Raw genomic sequence first — 26,236 nt, 5'->3', positions numbered from 1 at the left:
TTTGTATTCAAGTTTAATGCACATCAATGAATCAAACTATCCCTTACTACGAACTCCATTGGCACCCAAACTCGACTTCATAATTGAGTTTGTTTTTTGTCATTATTATTGATTCTTAATGCACGCAAATAATAATATGGCAGTGCAGACACAGGACTCAATATATGCATGTGGGCGATAATAGTCGAAGGGGCGAGCCATAAAACCCGAACATTAATGTCCATTTGGATAATAGGAATACAGAATAGTCAGAGGGTTGTAGTTTCGCTGTGCTTCTGATTGAATCAGGTGGAACTGAACAGGAAAAAAAAGGGAAAACGAATATTAATGTTAGACGAGCTGCAATCTACTTTATGATACTCGCTCACAATATAAAAGCAGTAAAGCTTTAATATTTAATATTTATGATTCAAAATGCCCAAATTATTTAATCATATAATTATACCCTGAACCCATTTTCAATGGGAAATCAGGGTATAATGGTTTTGTTGAAATGTATGTAACAGGCAGAAGGAGGCGTGGCAGACCCCACAAAGTATATATATTCTTGATCAGGGCGACGAGCTGAGTTGATTTGGCCCTGTCCGTCTGTCTGTCCGTCTGTCCGTCCGTCCGTCTGTCCGTCTGTCCGTCTGTCCGTATGTATGAACGCGTCGATTTCAGAAGATATAAGAGCTAGAGACTTCAAATTTTTTTTAAAATGTCCATAATTACAGCGCGCATATCAAGTTTATCATAAAAAATCGATAACTCATCCCGATCTTTTTTTATCGATAAAAAACCTTATCGAAACCCAGTTATAAAATTATATCTTCTACACCTTTATTGCTAGAGTCTCCAAATTTTTAATGTATGCTTATATGCAATTTATACAGTTTCGGTTTTTGTTAAAATTTACCCCCACCCTTAAATTCACCCCCTCACCCTCACTTTTGTAAAAACCGTATTTCAAATACTAGAGACTTGTGCTTTGGCAATTACATGCATATCCATGTTATAATCATAATTTGAAAGTTTCATGAAGATCGTATGTCCACAAAAAAAGTTATTAAGCAATTAAGTTGTCATAGTAAGCGCTCACTGCCGCCCATGCGTGTTTATGCTTGTGTGTGTATATGTATGTAATTGTTTGTGTATGTGTGTGTGTGTGTGTGTGTGTGTGTGTGTGTGTATGTGTGTGTATGTATGCCTGTGTGTGCGTGCGTGCGTGCGTGTGTGTGTGTGTGTGTGTGTGCGTGTTTCTTGTGTAAGCTGAAAGACGCGAAAAATTATTGAAATAGCTATTACTCCAAGGGTTCAGGGGATCTCGTAGTCGAGCAGTCTCGACTAGAGCTTTCTTACTTGTTTTTATACTTAGTTGTAGACAAAATAAGCTATTAATATATTTGAAATATCAATTCAGTAACTGTGATATGTTTTGATTTTTATATAAGCCGAATATGCCCCTTTGCAGTTCCCGAACGAGTGTTCAATGTGGAACCAGTCAATGTTTACTTTGATTTGTGGCAAACAAAGCACCGCAACTGATTTGACGATTTTCGAAAAAGTCACGAAAAGCTCAATATTTGATTTATGTATAGATACAATTTCATACTTTAATGCTGAGCTATGGGGTATTTTTAGGTATAGTGGCGCTTTGGGAAAACACAATTTTAGATATAAAATTCTGAATGAGTAGCCTTCGCGCCGTCAATGGCTTAGCTTTTGCTTCCAAGCAGAACAATGGTCATAGTTTTTTATGTTATTTTTATAATATATACAAAGTAAATTCAATTATAAGGTATTATAAATATTCATTCACGTTCAGGTACTTCTTCTTTTTCAAAATTTGCAAAATTGCATATATTGAGCTAATAATCTTATTTGATAATCCCATTCATAAAAAGTATGCATTTAATATTAATATAATTATTAATAGGCTATAAACAAATCTAAGCATTTTTGACTTAATTGCTCTCACAAGCAAATAGCGAATCAATCCTATATAGAATATAGTCTAAAAGCTGATCAAACAAATTGACTTCAATTATTCGCAGCGCTCGGCGCTCGGCGCTCGGCGCTCGGAGCTGTTCAATTAGCGATCTGAGTTGATGCAGAGACCCTTAACTGACCTTCTCCAATTTGTAGTCAGAACAAGAGGCTTGATATCTACTTGCAGAGCAATCAAACTGGTTGTATCAGAAAGAGAGAGGGAGAGGGAGAGAGCGAGAGGGGAAGAAGGAAAGAGATAAGCGAAGAGCGAGAGGGATAATTAAAAACTGCAATCACGCACATGCGATACGAAGCGCAAAAGATCAGAGCAACTGCACAACCCAAAGCCCTGTCCCAACAATCGCATGATAAAGTTCATGTTTTGTTTTGCGTTATACTTTATTCAGTACATACTTATGTAGATACCTCTATATGCATATTAACAAGCTCGGACTTACTGAACTTGAACTTGGGCGCCGAACTGTTGCTTTGTCATCAGTCTTCATTACGAGTAATACAAACAACCCGCGGGAAGCGTTTTGCTTTTGCTTTTGCTTTTTGTTGGTCTGCGCAAAGCGCAAAGCGCTCCGAAAACGGTAAATCATGCAACAGCAACAGTAACGAGATGAGTAAGACGTTTGATAATGAAAGTGCTTGACCGTTATATACCCTGTAAGCAAATGGAAGTTAAGCCTATCAGCCGGTATTAGCTGAGTGTGTTTTTACATTTAAGATAAATTTATGTACAAAATAATGAAAATCGATAATAATCGATGTATCGTATATCTAACGATCAAATTGAATTTTAAAATTATCTGAATCTGTACGTTACATACTTTTGCACCAGCTCATACTCCTCACACCGTGCATTTGCAATGGGCATGTGAGACCTAAACATAATGAAGTTTCATAATGAAGCTGCGCGTCACCTTTTGTTTTAAAGTTGTCAACCGAAGGTCACAGCTCGCCTTTGCTTCGGCTTGGGTCACCATAAACATATTTTTATTTCGGAGCACTTTTGTCCTTGACTTGGTGCTAAATTTTGTTTACCAAGGATTCCCCACACAATCTCTTTCTCCTCCTCTCTCTCACTCGGTTGCTCTCAGTCATTCTCCTACACACTTTTGCACTTTTGTGCTCTTTCCATTTCGAAGCTCAGTCAAGTTTTCGTTGACTTGGCGCGCGCAGCTCAAATCAGTTGGTGGCAGGCAGCGAAGCATTGCGGTTGCACAGCTGAAAGTAGCTTTAAAGTAAAGAAAAACAAAATACGACTCGAGTTGCATAACGGAAATCAACTAATTTTTGTGGCAAGTTGCAAGTAGTTCAAATTGTTAAAGCGCACCTCGCTCCCCATTCAATTGCAAAAGACATTGCCATCTATTTGCCTCTCCCTCTCACTCTGTCTGCCTGTCTGTCTAAGACATTGCAACATGTTGTTGCCACAAAAAGAGAATCGCCTCAGTCGGTCGTTCGGTCTGTCTGAACATTGAGCTAAGCGGAAAAGTCACTGTCTGTGTGAGTGTGTGTGCGTGCCACATAGTGTTACACGTAATTTTCATTTTGGCTAAAAAGGAAAGTGAAAACGTTGCATATAAACAGCAAAAAAAGAAAGAAAGAAAAAAAAAAAAAAACGCTTGCAGCTGGTTCACCTACGCCGACTCTTCCGCTCCTTTAAGTCCCGCTTCCCCTTCCACAACCTTCTTCAACAAGCTCGTCGCATCAGCTCGTTCCCAAAAGGTTGCGAATACGGAAGACAGCATTTGTTACCGCACTTGAGGCGTAAAACATTGAAATTAAAATGTAATGAAAACAAAACAAATTGAAAACTTTGCATCAAATATTTTCAGAAAGAAGCCAAACAAAATTACTCAACAACATGATTGAGCGAGAAATTATACAGTAAGTGCTAAATACTAACAATACTAATGGACTGTAATAATTAATATAAATTGTGCATTAGCAGCAGCAGCAACAACAACAAACACAACTCGTATAGTAACTGCGTGCATTCAATGAATGCATTGTCATCGACCTAATGGATATTTGTCAAAGTTCTAAGCCCAACAACTAGGCCAAGTTTTATCGTCAATACTGGCAGCAATTCAATGATAGATAGCCACTATACAGATACATATATACATTTGTATATTTATATTGTTTATATATGCCCATAGCTAGCCAGAGCTCGGTTTATCATCATTAGCATAACGCAAAAGTCCGTTGACCGTTTGAACGTTTAGTCGAAATGTACCTAAGGCCGCATGCAAATAGTTATATTAAATCATTTTTTGCAAGTGCAAATGTCGTTAGATTCGTTTGCATATCTGTATATTCATTTATTAGGTTTTTTTTTTTTGCAAATATTTGTTAAATTCATGGGCGACTGTTAATTGGGTAAACTGAAAAAAATTTGCCACCTTTAAGGGATTTTTTTTGGCACGTTTGGGACTTTTGGTTTAAGTATTCGCTAATTATTGCCCTGGTTTTTGCCATTGCTGTTAGCAAAATATTTAAGATATACGCATCAAATATGATAATTTGTTGTTTACAGTTAGAGATTTACAAGATTTTAAAAATTATATTTGTTATATGTGACATATTAAATTTTAATATTTTATTTTACTTTAATTCATTGTTTACTCGTCTTTGTTTAATTTTAGCACAACAACCGCATCGAAAAGAATGTTTGAATTTTTGCAGGATGTTCTACAGTTTTTAGTGCTGTTTGCCCGCTTGTTAATGGATATATTAGCTGTGCTGCTGCGATTGTTATTACCCAAAAACCTGAAGGATATAAGCAACGAAATTGTGCTGGTAACTAAGATTACTTATGTTACACGTGAACATATATTAATGTATGTGCACACATATATACCCAGATAACTGGAACAGGACATGGAATTGGCAGAGAGCTCGCCTTACACTATGCCGCTCATGGCAGCACAGTGATCTGTGTGGATATCGACGAGAAGAACAATATGAAAACTGTGCAGGATGTGAAGCGCTTAAATCGTGGCGCTGTCCACAGTTTTAGGTGAGTGGAAAAGCAGACATAGAAATTAGGAGAAATAAATTTGCATTTTACTGCAGCTGTGATGTATCGAAACGTGATCAGGTCGTGGGTCTAGCCAAGCGTGTGCAGTCGGAAGTGGGGCCTGTTTCTGTTTTGGTCAATAATGTGGGCATCATGCCGACGCATCCTCTGCCCCAGCAATCGGCTGAGGAGATCCTTCGCGTCTTCGACGTTAACGTATTTTCCCAGTTCTGGACCATACAAGCATTCCTGGATCAAATGAAGGAACAAGGCAAAGGTCACATCATCTCATTGTCGTCCATTGCCGGGCTGGTGGGTCTTTCCAACTTGGTTCCCTATTGTGCAACCAAGTTTGCCGTACGCGGCTTGATGGAAGCACTACATGAAGAGTTGCGCGAGGGACCGTACAAAGATTTGGTAAGCACCCATAACATAAAGACCGTTAACATAATTATATTTGTTTTCCGTTCTTTAGATAAAAGTTACGACTATTTTTCCATACATGACCAATACGGGTCTTTGCAAGTATCCGAAAGTTAAGTTTCCCAGTATTTTGGGTTTGTTGGATCCCAAACATGTGGCTATGCGCATCGTGGAGGCGCATCGTTCCGATTGCCTGGAAGTAACGATACCCAGTTGTTTGATGTACATTAACAATTGGACTCGACTGTTGCCCAGCAGCTGTGGCATTCTGCTGAAAGACTATATTGATAGTGGTGTGGAGTCGGATTTGAAGTAATATTGTACCCGTTAGTCATAGAATATGTATGGAATATTAAAGGTTTTATTGGCCATCGATCCAAGTGTCTAAATGCAAGCAAAGTGCTCGATTAATGTTTAAGTCGATACTAATATCGACTTAAATAATTCAGAAGCCTGGTCATACGCTTGTCTAATATAGGTTCGCGCTAATAACTTGCCGGCGAGTTTATACTGTTAGATATGTTAACAGCCATTTAGCAAACTAATTTGTGGCTGTTAAATTTTTAAACAGATTAAACGCACATATTGAACCTTATTAATTTGAAATCGAGTTCAATTGAAATTTCCTGACGAAAACAACTTGAAGAGAATATCGGTAGGCATTTCTAATTAAAAATGACAGTTATAAACTATTTGAAGAAAACAAAACAATAACAAAAAAAAAAGGAAAAACAAAAACAATAAAAACAACAAAACAAAAAAAAAAAACAACAAAAAATATATAATCAAAATTAATATTTATTATAAGTAAAGAAAGATAAATGCAGCTAATTTTCGCACCATAACCACATTGCAAATAATATTAGCATTTTTGTTGGACTTTCTACAGTTTCTAGTGCCTTTGTACGAATGGAATGGAAATAATACGTACAATGTTGCGATCGTTAGTGTCTAAACAACTGAAGGATATAAGCAAAGATACTGTGCTGGTAACTAAGCTAAGTTATCCTCTAAAGCATATATAAAAATATATGAACTTGTACATGACCAGATAACTGGCACAGGGCACGGCATTGGCAAAGAGCTAGCCTTACTCTATGCCGGTTATGGCAGCACAGTGATCTGTGTAGATATCAACGAGAAGAACAACGTAAAAACTGTGCAGGAAGTGAAGCACTTGAATCGTGGCGTAGTCTACAGCTTTGGGTGACTCCGACGGCGGACTTAGTATACATGCAAAATTAAGTTGAATTTTATTACAGCTGTGATGTATCGAAACGTGATCAGGTAGTGGAGCTGGCCACGCGTGTTCACAAGAATGTGGGGCCTGTCTCTGTCTTGATCAATAATGCGGGCATCATGCCGACGCATCCTTTAACCCAGCAAACGCCTGAAGAGATACTTCGCGTCTTCGATGTTAATGTTTTCTCCCAATTCTGGACCATACAATCATTCCTCGATCAAATGAAGAAACAGCGCAAAGGTCACATAATCGCAATGTCGTCCGTTGCCGGGCTGTTTGGTCTCCCCAACCTGGTTCCCTATTGTGCAACGAAGTTCGCTGTGCGCGGCTTGATGGAAGCACTGTACGAAGAGATACGCAAGGGACCCTATAAAAATCAAGTGAGTGCATGCGATATAAATAATTGTCTATCTTGTTTAACATATTTTCCATCACTTAGATAAATCTTACCACTATTTATCCATACATGACCAATACGGGCCTTTGCAAAAACCCGAAAATTCGGTTTCCCAGTATTTGGGGTTTGTTGGATCCCAAACAAGTGGCTATGCGCATTGTGGAGGCGCATCGTTCCAATCGCCTCGAATTAGCTATACCTAGCTTCTTCCTGCATTTTCACAATTGGACTCGACTGTTGCCCAACAGTTGGCGCTTTGCTATAAACGACAGTATTGGCAGTGGTGTGGAATCGGATTTGAAGTAATATTATATCATTGTCATTGAATATGCGTGGAGTATTAAAGGTTTTATTGGCCATCTATCCAAGTGTTTATATGAAATTTAAATTGGCGCGGTGCTGTGTAAGCAACCTTTTAATATCGATATTTATATCGTATGCAAAAGTTGAGAGAGCTACTCTTGTTTACATTTTGTACAATAACAGCTGTTAGTGCATATGTCTGGCAGCACTCTGCTGTCAGCTGTGGTATGACAACAAAGAAAAATGGCTTGCGAAGTAAAAACATTTGGAAATATTTTAGATTTTCGAAAGATACAGGAATACTTTGGACTTGGACATGGTAAAAATGCAGCAGCTAAGCTTTTATATAAACTAGATAATTGTTTGCCGATTCCCAAATAGACGACAATTGGCTTAACGGCATCAACTATGCCGTGTCACCCACTGGAGAGGCGATTGCCCTAGCGCTGGGCGAAAAATTGGCATTCCTGACCACCTGCTGGAATAGTCGTAGCAATGAGAATAACTATACGCTTAGTTGGTGTGGCGAGCTGGAGGATGGCAATCAAATTGTCACCAGTCTATTGTGTATGCCAATGCTGCGTGGCACAGATATCGAGTGGACCTGCGTGGCAGTCGGTTTGGCCTCTGGCTTGGTTACATTCTATACAGATACGGGTGTGAAGCTCTTTTCCCAATGGTAAGTTATAGAGAAATATGTATATACATTTTCACAAATTCAAATTGTGTAAAATTTGCATTTATCAGCTGTCAGGAGGAATCTGTTTTGGGCATTAAGCTATTGTCGCCTCCGCGCCATACAGAAGCTGATGCGTTGCTGTACATTGTTTACAGTAGCTGCATGTGCTTCATCAATGGCGAAGACATACTGCCCATGCTTTCCAATTGCCGGCGTAATATGGAACGTAGCGTTTACTCCAGCTCCGATGTGGTGCCCTTTCAAAAATTCAAATTCAAGCTGCAGAGAGAAAGCATCCTCAACGATGCGGTTATCTGCACGAATCAGCGTTCGCCCACATACGATTATATTGTACAGCAAAGTATTGCGAACGGCTACTTTGCTCGGGTGCAGGCGACTCCCGTGCGCAGCGCCCAGGTCTTAGCGGCTGGAGCAGAACCCTACTTAGGCTTCTTTGAAGCAGAGGAGGGCTACAAGACGGTGACACTCGGTGAAGTGGCTAAGGATGTCATTGGCATGGCGTATAAAAATATTCTAGGTGGACTCTTTCGACGTACGCCGGCCACAACGCCGGAAACGCCGGAGCAATTGCCGCTGCCCAGTAAGGAGGCGCCCATGCGCACGCGCTGTCGGCTCTACGATGGAAAGCGCGATGGGCTAACATTGATTCTGGCACCTGGCGGAAAGCTGGCTGCTGTTACAGATAATCTGGATCGTGTGATGCTCGTGGATACACAGCAAGCGATTATATTGCGAGTGTGGAAGGGCTATCGGGATGCGCAGTGTGCATTTGTGCCGATCAAAGAGCGTTCGGTGCGTGGGATAAAGACACATAGGAGGAATGCTCTCTTTCTGGTCATCTACGTGCCCCGCCTCGGCTGTTTGGACATTTGGGCTCTGCAGAATGGGCCCAAAGTGGCCGCGTTCAATGTCTGCAAGAGCGGCCAATTGGTTTACAACAATCATAGTCCGTTGGGCGCGGCGGGCGTGCAGATGCGTCGATCGCCCAATTTGAACTATTGCCTGTTTCTTGACCCGAGCGATGGCAGCCTCAAGGAGGTGCACATACCATTCCACTATGCCCTCAGTGAAACCAACTCGAAGACGTCTCGAGACATTCATTCGTTGCGCCGTTTGCGCAATCAGCTGCGAGCGCTGAGCCATTCGGGCGAGGACAGGCAGGAGCAGATCGCTGGCATAGCCAAGCTGGCTGGGGAGCTGGAAACGTTGGAAGTGCGTCAGCAGTGTCTGGAAATGCTGCTCAAAAGCAAGCGACTGCATCCTGAAATATTCCAAAGTATTGTCAACGCCTTTGACCAGGCCAGTGCGGAGGAAGAGGCCAGTCGAGAGTTTCTTCAGCAAATCGCCAACTACAAACGCTTGACTGATCTTTATTTGACCTTGAGCCAAGCCCAAGAGCATTATCGCGAAACTGTTGCCCCACCCGTAGAGCTCTTGGAGCTCTCCGATGCCGACTTGGTTACCATTAATCAGCTAGTGATTCTATTGGAAAATAAGAACGATCAGCCAGCTGTACGCGAGGTGAGCTTCCAGCTGCAGGACTCACACAAGGTGGAGGAGTTCGTGGAATTTTTGAGCATCTTTAACATCGACACGCCCAACTGCGTGACGCTGCTGCCCTCAAAGTCGGATAAATATGGCAGCGTTAGCAACGATCTATTTGGCAATTTCTTTACACAGATTCAGTGTTTTGAGCAGTTCAAGCAGTGGGTTACCCAGGCGTGCATACCCACCAAGGATTTGCTTACCCTGGTCATATTCTACTGGCTCGACAAGCCATTCAAGTACAGCAATTGGTAAGCGTGAACAATACTGAATTGAGGTTAGGCTTACCCAACGCGTTATCCTTTTCCTTTCGCACACAGTGATGAAGTCGTGGAGGAAATGTCCCGCATCGCCTGCATTGTGCGTGCCATCTGTGAGCTGGCTGGCGATGAGATCAACGACTATGCCTATAAAGCCATTTCGCCTTGGTGGCAACAGGTGCGCGAGCTTCTACTCGAGAGCAAGCAATTCTCTGGCCTGCTGGTGGCCATTGTATGTCGAATGGTGGCCACACGCCTGTGGCGCAACCGACGCGATGGCTCATGCGATGACAGTGCCACGGAGGATGACGAACGCTGGGAGACGATATCACACGATGAGGCACAATGGGGACTGCTCACTGGCAAGCTGGAGGATGTGGCTGTGCTGGGCGCGATACTCGGGTGAGCTCAACCAACTGTTAATAAGTCAATAAGCAAAAATAGCTAGAAATTTTCCTTGCTCGCCTGCAGTCAGTCGAAGACTTGCCGAGAGCCCGTTGGACCAGAGCTGCCTTACGAACAGCCCGACTGCAGCTTGAAGAATATTCTCAGCGGCGGCAAGGGCATTGTCTCGGAGCTGACAGCCAAGTGGTTGATTAACTCGCGATTGCATCCCTCGCTAATTGTGGAGATAACGCCGCCTGGGAATGAAACGGATGATGAGCCCGAGCAGAAGTCGAAGAAACAGAAGAAAAAGGTTCCAGACCCCAAACTGGAGGAGGAGTTAGAGGAGGATGACAAGCAGGAAGAAAGTGCAGTGGAGCCCAGTCCACCGCTGGAGCCGGTGCTGGAGCGCTTAGCTTTGCTTCGCGCGCACTTTCCCTTTAGCCTGGAGTCGGGCGTGCTGCTCAGCCTGATGGCCTGGCAACACATGGTGCACTGGAGCAAGCAGTTGGCCAACCTGGAACACATGCGCGCTGCAATCCGATGCCTACAGCAATATCGCACTCCAGACCTGGCGCTCAAGCACGGTACCTGCTGTCTGATATGGAATGCGACATTGAAGTATCCTTTGCAGGCGACGGCCAAGCTAATGCAGAAAGTGGGTCGCCTCCCGGTGGATAAGATGTGCCAGCAGGATCTGGATATGTCGGCGGCGCTAGTGCCCGAATTTCTCCAGCTCTGCTTAGAGTTCCTGGAGCACTTTACAAGCTCGCTGGAGCATGACAAGCGAGAGCTCCAGTTCGAGCAGTCACTGAGTGAGGGACAGCAGCCGCTTCAATTCCTGGCTCTGCAGCAGCACCATGCGCTGCCGGAGCTGCTCCAGCTGCACACACAGCTATGCACCGTGCTGCACTTCATAGCGCAGTTTCAGCTGCGTCTGCAACGTCCACTGACCACGCTCTTCGACTCCCTGAGTAACAAGGCGCTGCTGGCCGACATCAACAAGGAGCTGGCCTATGCACTACCAGCTCCAGATCTTGTGCTGCAGGATCAGCGTACACAATTCCTTTGCAATGTAGTTGGTGCTACTATGGATCTGATACGCGAGGACCTGGAGCAGCTGTACATACTGGACCATGTCTACTACATGGCCAGAATATGTGCGCTTGCCGACAGCTGGCAGCTGGACAAGCTGCCCATACTGCGCAGACAGGTGAGTCAGCTGCTGTCTATGCCAGCAATTGCACATGCGAATCAAGCATTAACCTTGCAGGTGGTGGAGCTGTATGCCTTTGGCTACGATGCAGAGGCGCAGCAGTTGCTGCACGACGTCAGCGAGGATGAGGAACTGGGCCGATTGCTGCTGGAAATCGCGGGGCGACGCTTGAATCTCTATGCAGACGGATCGCAGGCGGCCTTTCTAAAGATTGCATCAGTGGGTCACCAGCTGCTGGCCTATCTGGATAACTTGGTAAGTGTGATCGGAGTGAACTATCCACAGAGTTGAAACTACTCTCTCTTTCTCTCTCTCTCTCTCTGTAGAAGGAGTCCAGTACCGAGAACAGCCTTTCCATAAGTGCCACCAAGCCGGAGGAGATAAATATTGTACAGCTGGATAAACTGATTACCCATGTTTACAAATGTCTAAGCAAGCGCGGCTCGAAACAACTAATCACCGTTGCCCAGATGTACAATGCGGTGCGTCTGCTACAGACTTGAAGGAATCACTTTAATTTAAGTCCCAGAGCAACAGTATCCAAAAAAAAAAAAAAATTAATAAATAAAAACCAAATATACATTTCGATTAAGTTTTACCAACGAAGATTAAGGCTTATCTTTCTTTGTTTTGGCTATGCTCGTTGTGATCTGGACTGGAGCTGTATTGCGGCTGGGTTTTTTAACGACAGGCTTTATCTTGACCGGCATGATGTCCGGCTTGGCTTTAGCTGAGGTCGATACAGGGTTGGATTTAGCTAAAGTAGATACCCGGTTGCCTTTAGCTGAAGTGGGTACCGGGTTTGTTTTAGCTGAAGTGCATGTCGGGCTGGCTTTAGCTGACGTGGGTACCGGGTTAGCCTTAGCAGGAAAGGATACCGACTTGGCCTTAGCGGGGTTGGTCTTAGCTTTGCGTGGACTGGATTCTGGTTTCCGGCTGGTCTTTAGTTGGCTTGGCATGAAGCTAACCTTGGGACTGTTAGACCTGACACGACTCGGATTCGGACCAAAGCTCGTTCTGCCATAACCAGAACTGACGCCAGCCTTGGCAGAGCTAGCCCTGGCTTTGCCTTGGCTGGATTCAGCTCTGGGCATGCCCAGTACTGAGTTAGTCTTTGGTTTGCCCCAAGTTGAGCTCGCCCGAGCCTGACCTACTTGACCGCCCGCTTTGGAGCGGATTACCTTGTTCGGTTCCCTGATGTTGATGGCCGAAGTATTGGGATCCACTTTGCCCACGACTGGCATGTAATGATCCAAGTAGTTTTCACTTTTCACTTGGCCAATAATTGGCGGCGTTGGAAGATTCTCCATCACATCTGACGGGTGTACCCTCAGATGTGAGTAGATGGGGACATACAGTTGTGTCGTATCGAGCTCAATGCGCTGCTCGATTGCGCTGCGGCCGGGCAACTCGAAGTGCTTGCCGAGAATAGGCTCCCGGAGCGGACGGTCGAAGATGTTCTTCATTTCGGTGCCTGTGTCTTCCACTTCACCTTCATCTTCTCGCTCCTCGGTAGGCTTCGGTCGCTTCACTTGGAACGAATGTTGTACTCCCGAGATCACTTTTAATGTTGTAGAGCTGGCCACCTTTTTGATATCCGGCGGCAGGCGATAGGGTCGATTTTCTTCACCAGCGCGCTCAAACGGTGACAGCTTCGACCAGGGTAAAACAGTGCCCAGAGTACCCAAGTAGCGTCCACTCTGTGTCCAAAGACGACAAGAATAGTCGTGGCTGCCACTGGATCAGGAAGAGAATGGATTAAAGTCATGTGCATAGGCTGTTGGATATATTACCTGAATAAAATCTTTGGTAAATTGATGAAGCCTATCGAATTAATTGCCTTTAGATGTCCCTTGTAGGAGCTAACCAGCATGGGCTCCGGCTGATTGCGTACCATGCGCTTGGCTCTCGTCAAAAACAGTTCCTTTCGCAGGAATATGAAGTCCAGTCGTAGCTTGGGCATACACACATGTGTCTTCTCTGCCTCAGGTATGCTAGAGGTAGGAAAACTCCAGTCAGTTTTCCTCAAGAAAATGAAATAGGAATGTCTGTCTCTATTAAGTCCTATCTCGCCCCCACCATCAACTCTAGTTATGAGTTATTTATTATATTTTCTTGCCAAAAAAATGAGAAAATGGAATGGAAGTTGACTTTGTTTGCAATACGCCAAGACACGCAAAGGCCTTGCTAAGGAATTTTGTTTGTGGGTGGGATGACTAGGTCTAGTCTAGTTGATACATATGTAGGATAATGAGTCGTGTCGTTAGAGTCAATTTGTGTGGTTGCTTTATGTTTCTTTACGAGCCACTACAATACAGTAAACTATGGCAGTGAAGGAAAGGCAAGTATGGACCATCACTCTATATATTATTTGAAAGAAAAAAGTCCGCACTAACTCTGTTAATGATTATCTAGCTTACGATCGTGGCTAACAGTGGCTGCCAGTAACATTTTAAAGTTACTTTACAGCGCTGTTAAGTACCCCTTTAAAATTATTTTCGCTCAGCAATCATGAAACATAGCCACTGTTAAGAATGTCTGCTTCAAATATTTCTTTAAGACTCCCCGCGATACTGTTAGCTAACGGTTGCAACTCACCAATAGTTGACGATGTGCCAAATCTTGATGTAGCCAAAGGCTGTGCCCGTATAGAGGAAACGATTTTTACGATCCGTGGCCATGGTCAGCACACAGTCGCCCACTTTGTGAACGGCTATAAATTCCTTGATATGTCCGCCATGCTGATGGTGGGAATACACCTGAATTATGCCCGTGTCCAAAGAGATAAACACACTGCCATGATCCTTGGTCATGGGACGTTTCTGTAGAAAGAGCACAGCCTGCACCGAGACGGGAATATTGGCACCATAATCCTTGATCTCATCCGGTTTGATAGCGAGCATGGACGCACTTCGCCTGTTCGCGCCCAGCAGCGAGGAAATTCGCTTGCTTCGACGCGACAACTTCTCCTCCTCGGCGGTCAGCTTGAGCTCAATGAACTGGCTGGGATCCATTACATTGTAGCGGCGATACGGTTGTCCCGTCTCCAGTTTCCAGAAAATGATCTCGCCCGAGTAAGTGGCCGTGACGACGCCCTCGCCCAGCTTGACATCGGCACAGGTAATATCATCCGTATGAAATTTGGCCCATTTCTTTGGATCGCCATATTCACGACCCTCGACATCATTGAACTCTGTCACCTGTCGATCCCAGCCCATGGCCAGGATTCTGTGAAACGGGCATAAAAATAGAGACTTACTAAGAATTGATGCTTTACATAAATGAATACCACATACCGATCCACCACCCAGATAACAGCGGTTACCTCCTGATCCATCTGAATGCTCATATTGCGTACCACAACCGAATTGTTGTAGTTCCAAATCTTCAGTGAGCCATCCCGTGCCCCAGTCAGGAGGAACTGTTCGAGGGGATCGAAGCAAGCGGCCGTTATCTCGATATCAATGGTCTCTCCATAGATCATTTTCGTGTGGCAGTTCTTCATGATGATCTTACGGCGACCCGTCCATGGATCCCAAACAATAATATAGCTATCGAGTCCACAAGTGACAATGTTGCGAAAGAGCCGATTGTAGAGTACAACCGATACGGGCGCTGCGTGGGTGTTGCCATCGGTGAGGTCGACACGAACTCGTGGACAGCACTTGATCTGGATGAGCTTACGACCGGCGACCATGAGCTCGCGCAGATGCGAATGGTAATAGTATTTAATGTCCATTTCGCTGTGATGAATGATGCGCACCAGCTCGCCATAGGTCTGGAGCAGAGTGTGCTCCTGCAGATCCCACACCTTGATGATTTTGTGATAGTCAACGCTATACACCTTGTTCTCCTCCGGCTGCACAAAGACGGCCACAATGCCGCCATTGTGACCGGTAAGGATTGCAGATGGCTCCGACGAGATATAGACATCCCAGATGCGCACAAAGGTATCGGGTCCACCAGTGACCAATATGTTCTTCACCTCAGACACGTAAAAAACGCTTACGCCCAACGGTATACGGAAATTGTTGCGATCATCATTGCTGACCATGATGAGACCGGGACAGCGGCCACGATACTTCTTGGTGTTCCGATACTCGGCCGAGGCGAATAGTGCATTCATGTGCAGAGAATAGTATACGCAAGAGATAAGCTCATTGTGGAGATTTATGTATTCCTTTGGTATTAGCAGAGGAATACGACCACGCAGCACATCCGCCCAGGTGAGCTCAACCAATGCCGCGCCTGGCTTCGCCTGGAAGGGACCCCTCAGATATGGCGAATATGAGAGGATGCGCACGTTTCCAGCATAATCGCCAAGCACCAGCTTCGAGTGGGTCTTTCCATTGTTGTAGAAGGCATAGCTCATGCAGTAGACGGCATAGGGCAAACTCCGAATGACCATGCGCAGGGTAAATGTCGAGGCAATCGTCTCATGGAAGCGCAACTCTCGCTCTGTGGAGGCGGTGCAAACGATGCTCACATCTGAGAGTGCCTGCAGAGCGAGTATCCAGGTGGGTACCTTCAAATGAACTGCAATGGGCAATGAATATGTTATGAATAATGAGTAATGTAAAGTTATGAGTTCTCTTTATTACTTACTGCTCTCGGAGACGGCGCTCCGTAGTGGCTCCATATGAGCGCTCCAGAAACGCAGCTGACCCTCGTGGCTAGCTGTGACCCACATGCCCGAGTTTTCGGGTGAATCTTCACCGCCAAATGAGTAATTGGCCGACTCTGTCATATCCTCCAATGGAGTCTGATCGGATTTGACCTTGAGCAAGGTGATGCAACAGACAGCAGAACGATGTTCGGTCTTGCGTACAACTGGCGCCGCTGAGATGGGCATAATCAGAGACTCCTTTTGGCTGCTGGGATCCTCCTCCTGAAAGCCAAATATCAGATAGGAGACAAACTCATTCCAGTCCACCATAAAATCATGATTTTGATTTATTTTCAAAAAGAGACGGGTATAGGTGAAGTCGCTAAACACGATATCCACTTCCTCCAGCATGCGACGGAAGTCCGCACAGCCGACAACTTGATCTGGCGCACTCTTAAAACGCTCATACAGCTTCTGGAATTGTGCTTTGGAGATGCGATCGTGCAATCGCTCCGACTGCTCTTGGTTTGTCTCTGTGGCTGTCGAGGAAATCGTTTGGTACTCAATGTTAGCATGGCTATCGCCGCTGGCAAAGTAGATAAGCGACATCTCGATTGATTACAAAATAAACAACAATGGGTCTTCGGCACTTGCAAATGTGTATTATAAACTTATATACATATATATAACTATATTTCTGCTGTGTTCGCTTTAAAGAATTTACTTAAAAGTGTACTAGATTAATCTTTTTTAGAGGCAGCGTGCAATCAACTCGTTTATGCCAGTGCCGCGATCGCCATATTCGCCGCCCCGCTTGAACGACACGGAGACCTTCTTCTTCCAGCCATCACGTGGACTTGAAAGCTGCAAACAAATAAAGGATCCAATTAGTACATTACATAGAATTTATGTTTAATATAACTTACCATGAAAGAACACAGGAATTCATTTACAGCTGCAAAATTTGGACCAACTGTATAGATCTCGTGTATTATATCCTCTAAGCAGATGACACCCTTATCGCCCAACTGCTCCTCCACCATTGTGTTCGACTGTATGGCCGTCTTTTTTCCATCGATGCTTGCAAAGCCTTTTTTGAAGAGCAGCTCACGTATGGTGGAAAGTGTTGGAAATCCGTAGACGACGTAGGGCTCAATCACACGCAATAGCAATTGATTCTCCTTGTTATTTTCCAGAAATACAGCATTGTGCCGTTGTCCCATGCGCAGAGTCTTAAATATTTCCGACGTCGTCTTGTCGAAGATCTTTTTGCCTGCATGCCGCATCACCAAAAGTAATTTATGATTCGTGTCGGCAGCTGCTTTGGCGCTTTGCTCTGTGACGTTTGTGCGCAGAATTGTTTGTCTGATTCGCTTGGATGTCCGTTCAGCTTTTAAGTAGCCCATAACAAAGGACTCGGCGCGTCGGAATTTATGATGTGTCTTTGCTTTTTTTAGGCGTTTAATGCGTTCTGTGCGTTTCTGTTCAAGGACCGATTTATCCTGTTGAATGCGCCGCTTGCGGTGCTTCAGCACGGAGACTGTTTTGCCAGGCAATTTGTTGGGCACAGCATATCTGTAAAGTAATAATTGAATTACGTTATCGTATTGCAATAAATCCAACAATTATCAAGCACTTACTTGTCGGACATTGTTCTAAATTTAAGTTTTTCTTACGCAGATTTAGCAAAACACGTGCGAACACAATCAAAACAAAAACTAAAGGAATGCCAACCTTTTCCAAACGCTCACGGCAGCAATGTGAATGGCAAAAATTAGGGATAGTACCACAATATATATCGATTGCTTTTTTTTTTAACAATGCGACCGAAAAAGATGCACGTAATAGGTGCTTAAAATTACCATTGTAATATGTAAATTAAAAATAGCATAGGCGGCGGAACATTTTGTCATTTCCGGTTTTGCGCATTAGTCATTTTAATGAGGTGCTTTTCTCTCTCTCACCCACCTAGGGGTGAGCGATGAGATAGTTGGCGTGTCACGTGCACGCATCTCAAAATTATTTGTAAATCAAATAACATAAATGATTGTGAAGAAGAATTTTTCGTGACTTTTAAAAAATATAAGTTTTTAGTAATACATTATTTTCATTAAATTTTTCTTGTTCGACTAACAATACAAACAGCAGATATAATAATCAATATTTTGTTAAATAGTCGTGCGTGTCACGCGTCCATCTCCGCTGCTGCTCTCACCTTAAATTGCTAAAATGCCGGTCTCGGGTCGCCATGGCAAACGCTTTTTGGTCAGCAAAACAGTTTCAACGCGTTGCTCGAGTTGGTTTGTTGATCTGTTGCGCTTTAATCCTACAATTTATGGTAATGCGAAAAATTATTATCAAGTGTCAACAAATGTGCAGTAAATGTAAAAGAGTGCGATTGTTTTCACTAACGGCAGATAAACAATATTTACCCTATATTCATAAAAACTGCAAATGAAGCACAAAAAAATAAAAAAAAAGAACGACTGCCACGCGACTATATGACGAAATCGTTAAGAATTTGGCACGCGAGCGTTCGTGCATTGCCCTCTATTAATTTGTGAACAAGTTTCTTCAACGTTCGGACTTCGAATTATTGCAAATAATAGTTGAATACACTCTAGTAGCTAGTAGCTAGTAATGTTTAGTGTGTGTGGAGTCAAACTTTTTTGGAAAACGCTTGCGGTTTTCTTAGCTTTTCAATTGCAACACGCTGCCAAGGCTAACGGCTGTTTAACAGGTTTACGATATCTGAATTGAAAATAGACAACGTCACGATTTATAACACTCTCACTTATCAATCGAAACGTTTATTTGGAGCCAAACAATATGATAATTAGAACTGTAGAACTGTAGATAAAACTGACGATTTTGGTTGTCTGATATCTCTTTCTTTCATAAAAGCTAATTTTAAAAGTTAATTGATATTGCGGGTGCTTTGAAAGCAATCATTTTTGTAGACTTATCATATCTTATTGTGAATATAAAAATATATTTTAAAATACACAAAAAGAGTTTTTTTTTTTTTTTTTTTTTTTTTTTTTTTAACATTAAGAAGTAATATAATTTAATTTCAAGCCTATCTATATTGATATTCTCATCTTTGTGATTTTAATAGGTATTTTAAATTAAATTAGATATTAAAATACACATTTCTTGATATGTATATTTAAATATTATATACCTATGTTTTGAAAAAATATACTTTTATAATAAATATGAGCAAAAAAATGTTCTACAAATATATTCATCTACATACATTAAAAATATATGTATATAAAATAAATTTTATTTTCAAGTGGCAATGCCAGCGCCCGCGGGAGAATAATTCATTGGAAAAAACCTCAAAGGGTATACAGGAATATTTGAACTGATTTTATAGCGCGCAATCGTACAAAGGCAAACACTCTATTATAATGACCGAGCGATATGCGAATGGGGTATCCACCAGTTTAGTGGAGCCCGCTGCCAATGGACATTCAGCAGAGCCAAAGAAAGTCGCTGAAGAGGGCGAAGGCGAGAAGATAGTGCTGAAACGCAAACTAACTCTAATCAATGGAGTGGCTATTATAGTGGGCACTATTATTGGGTCGGGCATATTTATAGCACCCACCGGAGTGTTCTACTATACGGAGTAAGTAGAGCTTGCTTATAATTTGAGCTTAAAATACACTGAAATAGTTTAGAATAAAGATGAGATGTATTGTATATCATTTTGATTTGCATCAAGGTCGATGCTCGTAGAAAAGATATTAATTATTGCATCTCGAACTTTTGCAAGTTCATTAGACAAGTTCACGAGTGAACGAGCCACAGGTCAATGGCGTATAATTTATTTTGTAAATTGGAACATTTCTTTCTGCCAGCTCAATTGGGCTGAATTGCAAGCCAATCACTCGCTCTCTCCATCTCGCTCACACTGTCTCCCTCTTGAAGAGTGGGTGAGGCTCAGCTATAGGTAATTAAGCCTTGTTGTTGCCTGCGCACACCCTTGAGAACATTTAGTTAAGCTTTGTGGTATTTTGTCGGCATCGCGAAATCGCTGACAATTGTTGCATCAGCCACAATAGTATTCGAGAAGTCTGTGCTACAATTACAAGATTGCCCCAAAATAAACACTCACTCACATCGATTCACACACAGAGGAGAGGCAGACCAACGGAAAGAAAGAGAGAGAATAAGAGACAGCAAAGTTTTGCTTTATTTGTAGAGCCACTTTAACCACTTGGCGCCTATTGTTTGGACATCATATTCACGCAGTTTCCCCTAACCACTCTTCTCTGCGCTTCCCATTGCATTCAGATCCGTCGGAAGTTCACTTTTGATATGGTCCGCCTGCGGCATTCTTTCAACAATCGGCGCTCTTTGCTATGCAGAGCTGGGCACTAGCATTACCAGATCCGGGGGAGATTATGCCTATCTATTGGTCGCATTTGGCCCACTTGTCGGCTTTCTACGTCTATGGATCGCTCTGCTCATTATCAGGCCTACCACCCAGGTGAGTTGATTTGAGTTGATTTGATTGCTTGATTGCCAACCAATAAAATCTAAATTATTTGATTGTTATTAGTTTATGATATTTTATTGATTGTATTGTATAAACAAATTGATTTAAAGCCCAACCTTCGACCACAATTGCTCGCAATTAGTAGTTGCTTCGAGGAAATGTGAGAAATGTTTTCACTGAATCGTTTGTGAAACGAGAAACAATGCAAGTTTTTCAGCCAAATAACTTGAATAACTAGCGTGTTGCAAGCGCAGTTGCAATATTGAGAAATCTCTATGTAATATGGTAATAGAGAAATAAGTAAAAAATCATTTCTTGCTGAATATTAATAACATAGACCTGAAATAATAACCACATAGACCAAAAGTATGGATTTAAGTAGCCCAGAAGTAGTTTGCTGGTCTCATAAAAATCACTTGTATCTCTGAAAATGATATATATTTAAAAAAAAAAAAAAAAAATCGTAAAATTAATAGATTGATTAGTTATTAAATAATTTATAAAAGAAAGGATTGTACTATACATATTTAATACTAAAATTATATATATAATCGGTAATTATCTTCCTTTTTTAGACAATAGTTGCTCTCACTTTTGCCCATTACGCTGCCAAGCCGTTCTTTGAAGACTGTGATCCGCCTCAGAATGCCGTGAAGCTACTGGCTGCCGTTTGTCTATGTACGTAATTCAATTGAAGCTTTATATCTATTTAATTCAGCAATATAAGATGTTATCTATATACATTTATATTGCAGGCCTCCTCACTGCTATCAACTGTCTGTCCGTCAAGGTGTCGATGAAAGTGCAGGATATCTTTACGATTGGCAAGCTCTTGGCACTCATTATGATAATACTCGCTGGTCTCTATGTTATGGCCACTGGAGAGTTGCGTAACTTCTCGAATCCTTGGGAGGGCACTTACAGTGCTCGAAATATTGGCTATGCTTTCTACTCCGGTTTGTTTGCCTTTGGCGGCTGGAACTATTTGAACTTTGTCACTGAAGAGCTGCAGGATCCGTACAAGTGAGAATCCTCTAGATAACAAAAGAAAGTTTTGAATGGGCGTCTAAATGAGTATGTGGGTGGGTGAGTGATTAAATAAGCGAATGAATCAAAGGAGGTGGCTGGGTGCTTGACTGACATGAAATAGGGCCTGTCAGCAAGACAAATGACTTTGTCCTATTTGCCATCTGCGTCAGCAACAAGTTGCCTGCGCCCACTTGTTGAGCGTCCTTGAGGCTGTGTGTATACGCATGTGTGAGTGAGTGGGTGGATGGGTGGTTGTCTGTGAATGTGTGTGATGGTGTGGTTGGTTGCTGGGCTGCTGGCTGGTTATCTGGTGCGCTCAAGTTTTGCTTTTTACCCCTAATGAATTCAATTTGAACAGAGCGGGACAGCACAGCACAGCAATCAATTTAAGTGCTCGACGCAAACTGCTTGAGTCTAGAAACCAAGTGTTTTCTAAGGCACGTTGCAGGTTTCTCAAATCTCAAATGTATTTTGTATATTTATAGAAATTTGCCACGCGCCATTTGGATAGCTATGCCGCTGGTTACGGGAATTTATGTGCTGGTTAATCTAGCATATTTTGCCGTTGTCTCCAAGCCGGAGATGTTGAGCTCTCTAGCGGTGGCTGTGACCTTTGGCAACAAGGTGTTTGGCCCGTTGGCCTTTATGGTGCCCATTTTTGTGGCATTGAGCACATTTGGCGGTGTGAATGGTGTGCTCTTCACCTCGGCCCGTCTGTTCGCCACTGGCGCCCAGGAGGGTCATCTGCCCAAGTTCTTTCAGCTATTCCATGTCAAGCAGCAGACGCCAATACCATCGTTGATATTTACAGTGAGTCAAGCGTCAACTTGAACAGTTGAGTGACTATTGAGTAACCTTCTGCTCTATATAGTGTTTGATGTCGTTGCTCATGCTGCTTACCGAGAACGTCTACGAGCTGATTAACTACTTTAGCTCTGTGTTGTGGCTCTCTGTTGTAGCCAGCATAGCAGGCATGCTGTGGCTGCGGCACAAGAAGTAAGTTCAATACACAAATCTATTAAAACGTATGTAAACAAACGTATTTCTCTCTTCAGGCCGGATCTGCCTCGTCCCATCAAGGTGCATTTGGCGTTGCCAATTATTTTTATGACCATTTGCGTGACTTTGGTGCTGTTACCCAACTTTAAGGAGCCCGCCAACCTACTCATTGGCATTGCCATCACCTTGGCCGGCATTCCCTTCTACTACGTTTGCATTGCCTGGAAGCAAAAGCCGCGCTGCTACGGCCGTCTATCGAATGCCGTGGTCGAGCTGTGTCGTGCCATCTTCAATACAACCATAATAGAGTCAAACGAAACGCTAAAGTAGGCCGATATGCTCTACGCATTTATTTAACCACACAAAGCAAAGATATTGAACTCCAGCCAAGGGCTTTTTAATTGTATGCCAAAACTTTTTGTATGATATTTTCGCATAGACATTATTATCATTCCTCAAAATTTAAATTGCAAATCAGTCGCTAGCTATAGTTAAATCTTTGTATTATTTTTATATTTATTCAAGTGATGGCAGTCGCAAGAAAGTTTCTCACACAACTTGCATATACATAAATCATATATAGATACATATGTATAGACATATATATTATTGCCTCAGTTGTGACACGTTTAGGGAAACTGAAAATGAAAATGAATTTAGCTATAAGTATTACTACACCTGCACTAAATGTATACAAATCTTTGTCAAGCTTCAAATAATTGGCTTATTCGAATGAAATTTATAAATGTGTTATTATTGTGAATGTAAACTGAACTTTAAACTGAAATGGATTTTTGTATAAATATTTAGAGTGCGCTTTAGCGGCTCATTTGCTAATGACCCATCTTTTTCCGGTTCATTTCCAAGGCCGTCTCGACGAGCGTAGTGCCACGTATAAAATCTGCAGCCACAATGTTCGCATGCTCTCCAAGCTCGTCTCGGTATAGCTGCGAGATGCGCCAATTCACATTGTCTGCCATTTTGCGTAAGCCACCATGCTTATCTAGTATAACGTCCCAGGTTTCTGGAGTTAGCTCCGCCATGTCCACCACAGGACGACTCGAGAAGCGACTATATAGGAATATAGAACATAGTTATAACTCCTCTTGGAACAGCTTTGTTTTACACTTACGACACATCGAAGTCGTTGATGTAGCGCAAATGCCGTTCGAGACGCGGCCACGACTGCACATTGCCCCATCGCTGATCCACGCCACCAAAGAGCAGATCCGGATACTGCTGCACGACCTCACTTTTGTCGTAGGCCAATATTACATTCTGCTGACGCTTCCAGATGTCGCGCAGTGTGGCATGCCAGGTGAGCGATGGGTGGACGATGAAATCTCCAAACTGCTCTCGCAAGTAGGCAACTAGCAGATGATGGACGGCCAGATTCTTGCCAAAACCTATCCGAGACATATGAAAGCATATCGAATTCCAATTTCATTCAGATCTATAGAGAATAAACCTTACCCACGGGAAACTCTTTGAGGCCAAAGATAACGATCTCATTGGTTTCTTGGACAAAGTCCTTGACCTGCTGAATGACCTCTTTGAGTGGTCGTTGCTTAGTGATGCCATGATAGATGAAGAACTTCTCCTCGCTGGGACGATAGAAGCCGACACGTATGTCCAGGTAGCGTGCTCCATGCAACAGCTGGCCCCGTATATCATCGTCCTGGGTTAGAGCATACTTGGTGACCAGACTCTCGCGCAACAGTGGATCGAAATTGGGTCTGTAAGATCCGGAGTCGTGTGTGCCTGGTATGAAGAGATCGCGCAGACGCAGATCACCCAGCCCACTGTGCCAGTTTGTCATCCAGCGTGGATGAGCACGAATACAGGTCTTGGCGAGAATGCGTCCATGGTCATCGATGTAGCTAGCCCAATAGCCGTAGCAGTCGCTATGCGTGGTCACATTCCGGGACAGAGCATAATCAAAGGGTACGCCTGTTGTGAACCACTGGGCCGATTGGCTGGGCTTGATGGCGGCCACAATTTGATTGTTGCCACCATTAGAGACCCATTGCTCTCGCATTGGAACAACGTCTGCCTTGGCCACCGTTCCAGGTGTTGTGTAGCCATGAATTGGCACAAAGGCCACCTGGTCTGCGCCTGAACCGCTGCTCTCCTCACTCTCGCTCGCGCTGTCACTGTCTCTACTTTTCGTAAATCCTGCCAGCGGCGTGCCCGTGGGCACAGATCGCAGCTCAAATGTGTGCGGATCCTGTATTGTTAACAAGACTTGATCGCCATCCCGGGCCGGCGCATTCTTCCAGCTGATCTCCACGAAACGCTTCCGAGCGCTGATCGTAAGCCACAATTTCAGCTGCCGTCCATCCGGGCCAGAGTCTGGAGGCAATGTATCCAGCTGCTGCGCCCATATTGCCGGACAGATGCAGAGCGCCAAAATGAACACCAATTGCAATTGTCTCATCTCGCTCGCTCCTCGAATTATAAATGATTCAAGATGATTGCGTTTAATCAGCGACACTTAAAATCAAGTACGAGTCCGAGTCCGAGTGCGAGTCGATTCGTCTTGCCTGCCGAGCAATCAGATTACGAAGATCAACCGTTTGCGTCGAGCTTGCGTAGCGTTCTTATTGGACGGCGAACGCGACGCTCGCTGGAAACCTCCGAGGTGTCTACGTGTGTACATATATATTAATATGGTATGACTATATTTCCATATAAGAAATAATAGCTCTGTAAACAAATTGTAGCGAGAGAATCAGTTATAAACAAATGAACAAAATCGAATTTTAATTTAACTGTATGGTTCTGTTCTTTTTAAAGTCATTAAATTTTATTTATTATTATTATTATTATTTTGTATAAGCCGGATGTTCTGTTAATTTAAACAGCTTCTCGCATATTATTTTTTGCTGTGAACTCTACCTATTGTCTCACTTTGTCTATTGCAAGCTCAGTGAAATTGTAACTAGCTTTGATTAGATGATATTTCTTGATATGGCAAGCGGAACGAAGCACCGGGAACAAAGAACAACAATACATTGCGTGAATCGTTGTTGTTGTTGTGGTTGTTGAAACTAGCGTACGGAACTTCTAACTAGATCTATAATTGGCGAGTTGCTTGTTGTTTATGTTTTGTATTTGAATTGATTAATAATTGGAATTGCCAATTATTTCAATGCTAATTGAAGCTTGCTGAGTTGAGCTAATTAGGAGTCCCGTGTAAAAAATCAAAGCAATTTGTTTTTGACCCCATTGGTTATCTCGCGTAGTCTTTAAAAGAAAAAGAAACAAACACCGTTAATTTACCGCATTCGCAACCTTCCAGACCCGGCTTCAATGAGCGACTGAAGCTCATTGAGCAACGGATTCCATATTTTACTCTGCGTTAACTTTCTGTTTGCATTGGCGAGTAGGTGTTAACTTCCATTTATTGATGGGCTTCACTAGATGGAGTTCTTTGTTTCAATCTACATTCGTCTGTTTACATAAAATAAAAATAAAAGAGATTCCATTTAGGGCAATACACAACAAATTTAAAAAAAAAAAAAAAACGACAGTTTTCGATGTCAAACCAAAATGATATTCACAATAATATGTGCTCATTTTGTGTGACTGTCTGAACGAGAGCGAAACCAACGGCAGT

At 43.0% G+C, this 26,236-nt stretch overlaps 7 protein-coding genes across 10 annotated transcripts; 4 read left to right on the top strand and 3 right to left on the bottom strand.

The window, feature by feature from the left end:
• The first annotated feature begins 3,120 nt into the window (after positions 1-3,120).
• LOC108610840 (epidermal retinol dehydrogenase 2-like) lies at positions 3,121-5,803 on the top strand. Of its 3 annotated transcripts, none has more exons than XM_018003189.2 (6): positions 3,121-3,278; positions 3,819-3,870; positions 4,632-4,785; positions 4,851-5,005; positions 5,062-5,422; positions 5,481-5,803. In XM_018003189.2, the coding sequence occupies exons 2-6, from the start codon at positions 3,848-3,850 to the stop codon at positions 5,742-5,744; spliced, it is 957 nt and encodes a 318-aa protein (XP_017858678.1). In that variant the 5' UTR covers positions 3,121-3,278; positions 3,819-3,847; the 3' UTR covers positions 5,745-5,803. The 3 variants fall into 3 exon arrangements, with proteins under 3 accessions (XP_017858678.1, XP_089321679.1, XP_089321678.1); XM_089465553.1 differs by having other exon boundaries at positions 3,161-3,278; positions 3,823-3,870; XM_089465552.1 differs by lacking the exon at positions 3,121-3,278 and adding an exon at positions 3,289-3,486.
• Positions 5,804-5,952: 149 nt separating this feature from the next.
• On the top strand, positions 5,953-7,431 carry firl (firelighter). The gene is made up of 4 exons (XM_018003191.2): positions 5,953-6,417; positions 6,480-6,634; positions 6,691-7,051; positions 7,111-7,431. The coding sequence occupies exons 1-4, from the start codon at positions 6,343-6,345 to the stop codon at positions 7,372-7,374; spliced, it is 855 nt and encodes a 284-aa protein (XP_017858680.1). The 5' UTR covers positions 5,953-6,342; the 3' UTR covers positions 7,375-7,431.
• A 46-nt stretch (positions 7,432-7,477) lies between these two features.
• Rab3-GAP (Rab3 GTPase activating protein) lies at positions 7,478-12,082 on the top strand. Its single transcript, XM_018003179.2, has 7 exons — positions 7,478-7,690; positions 7,753-8,050; positions 8,119-9,867; positions 9,937-10,278; positions 10,348-11,473; positions 11,534-11,731; positions 11,803-12,082. Exons 1-7 carry the CDS (start codon positions 7,615-7,617, stop codon positions 11,977-11,979), a joined length of 3,966 nt encoding a protein of 1,321 aa, XP_017858668.1. The 5' UTR covers positions 7,478-7,614; the 3' UTR covers positions 11,980-12,082.
• On the bottom strand, positions 11,964-16,691 carry LOC108610831 (WD repeat-containing protein on Y chromosome). The gene is made up of 5 exons (XM_018003180.2): positions 16,082-16,691; positions 14,773-16,012; positions 14,075-14,704; positions 13,270-13,470; positions 11,964-13,213 (listed from the first exon to the last, which is right to left on the bottom strand). The coding sequence occupies exons 1-5, from the start codon at positions 16,689-16,691 to the stop codon at positions 12,085-12,087; spliced, it is 3,810 nt and encodes a 1,269-aa protein (XP_017858669.1). The 3' UTR covers positions 11,964-12,084.
• Positions 16,692-16,722: 31 nt separating this feature from the next.
• RpL7-like (Ribosomal protein L7-like) lies at positions 16,723-17,879 on the bottom strand. The gene is made up of 3 exons (XM_018003192.2): positions 17,723-17,879; positions 17,009-17,657; positions 16,723-16,946 (listed from the first exon to the last, which is right to left on the bottom strand). Exons 1-3 carry the CDS (start codon positions 17,731-17,733, stop codon positions 16,833-16,835), a joined length of 774 nt encoding a protein of 257 aa, XP_017858681.1. The 5' UTR covers positions 17,734-17,879; the 3' UTR covers positions 16,723-16,832.
• Positions 17,880-18,271: 392 nt separating this feature from the next.
• On the top strand, positions 18,272-23,355 carry JhI-21 (Juvenile hormone Inducible-21). Its single transcript, XM_018003185.2, has 8 exons — positions 18,272-18,420; positions 19,382-19,716; positions 20,385-20,580; positions 21,165-21,267; positions 21,345-21,612; positions 22,104-22,428; positions 22,490-22,614; positions 22,674-23,355. Exons 2-8 carry the CDS (start codon positions 19,499-19,501, stop codon positions 22,945-22,947), a joined length of 1,509 nt encoding a protein of 502 aa, XP_017858674.1. The 5' UTR covers positions 18,272-18,420; positions 19,382-19,498; the 3' UTR covers positions 22,948-23,355.
• On the bottom strand, positions 23,351-26,161 carry PLCXD (Phosphatidylinositol-specific phospholipase C X domain containing). 2 transcript variants are annotated; one of them, XM_018003186.2, is made up of 4 exons: positions 25,900-26,161; positions 24,091-25,323; positions 23,750-24,023; positions 23,351-23,688 (listed from the first exon to the last, which is right to left on the bottom strand). In XM_018003186.2, the coding sequence occupies exons 2-4, from the start codon at positions 25,052-25,054 to the stop codon at positions 23,451-23,453; spliced, it is 1,476 nt and encodes a 491-aa protein (XP_017858675.1). In that variant the 5' UTR covers positions 25,055-25,323; positions 25,900-26,161; the 3' UTR covers positions 23,351-23,450. The 2 variants fall into 2 exon arrangements, with proteins under 2 accessions (XP_017858675.1, XP_089321677.1); XM_089465551.1 differs by lacking the exon at positions 25,900-26,161 and adding an exon at positions 25,516-25,860.
• Between the last annotated feature and the right edge of the window lie 75 nt (positions 26,162-26,236).

The sequence above is a fragment of the Drosophila arizonae genome, chromosome 3 (genome assembly GCF_054131065.1).
Source record: "Drosophila arizonae isolate 15081-1271.41 chromosome 3, UAZ_ARI_1.0, whole genome shotgun sequence".
NCBI lineage: Eukaryota > Metazoa > Arthropoda > Insecta > Diptera > Drosophilidae > Drosophila > Drosophila arizonae.
This window is presented reverse-complemented; position numbering and strand designations above follow the sequence as displayed.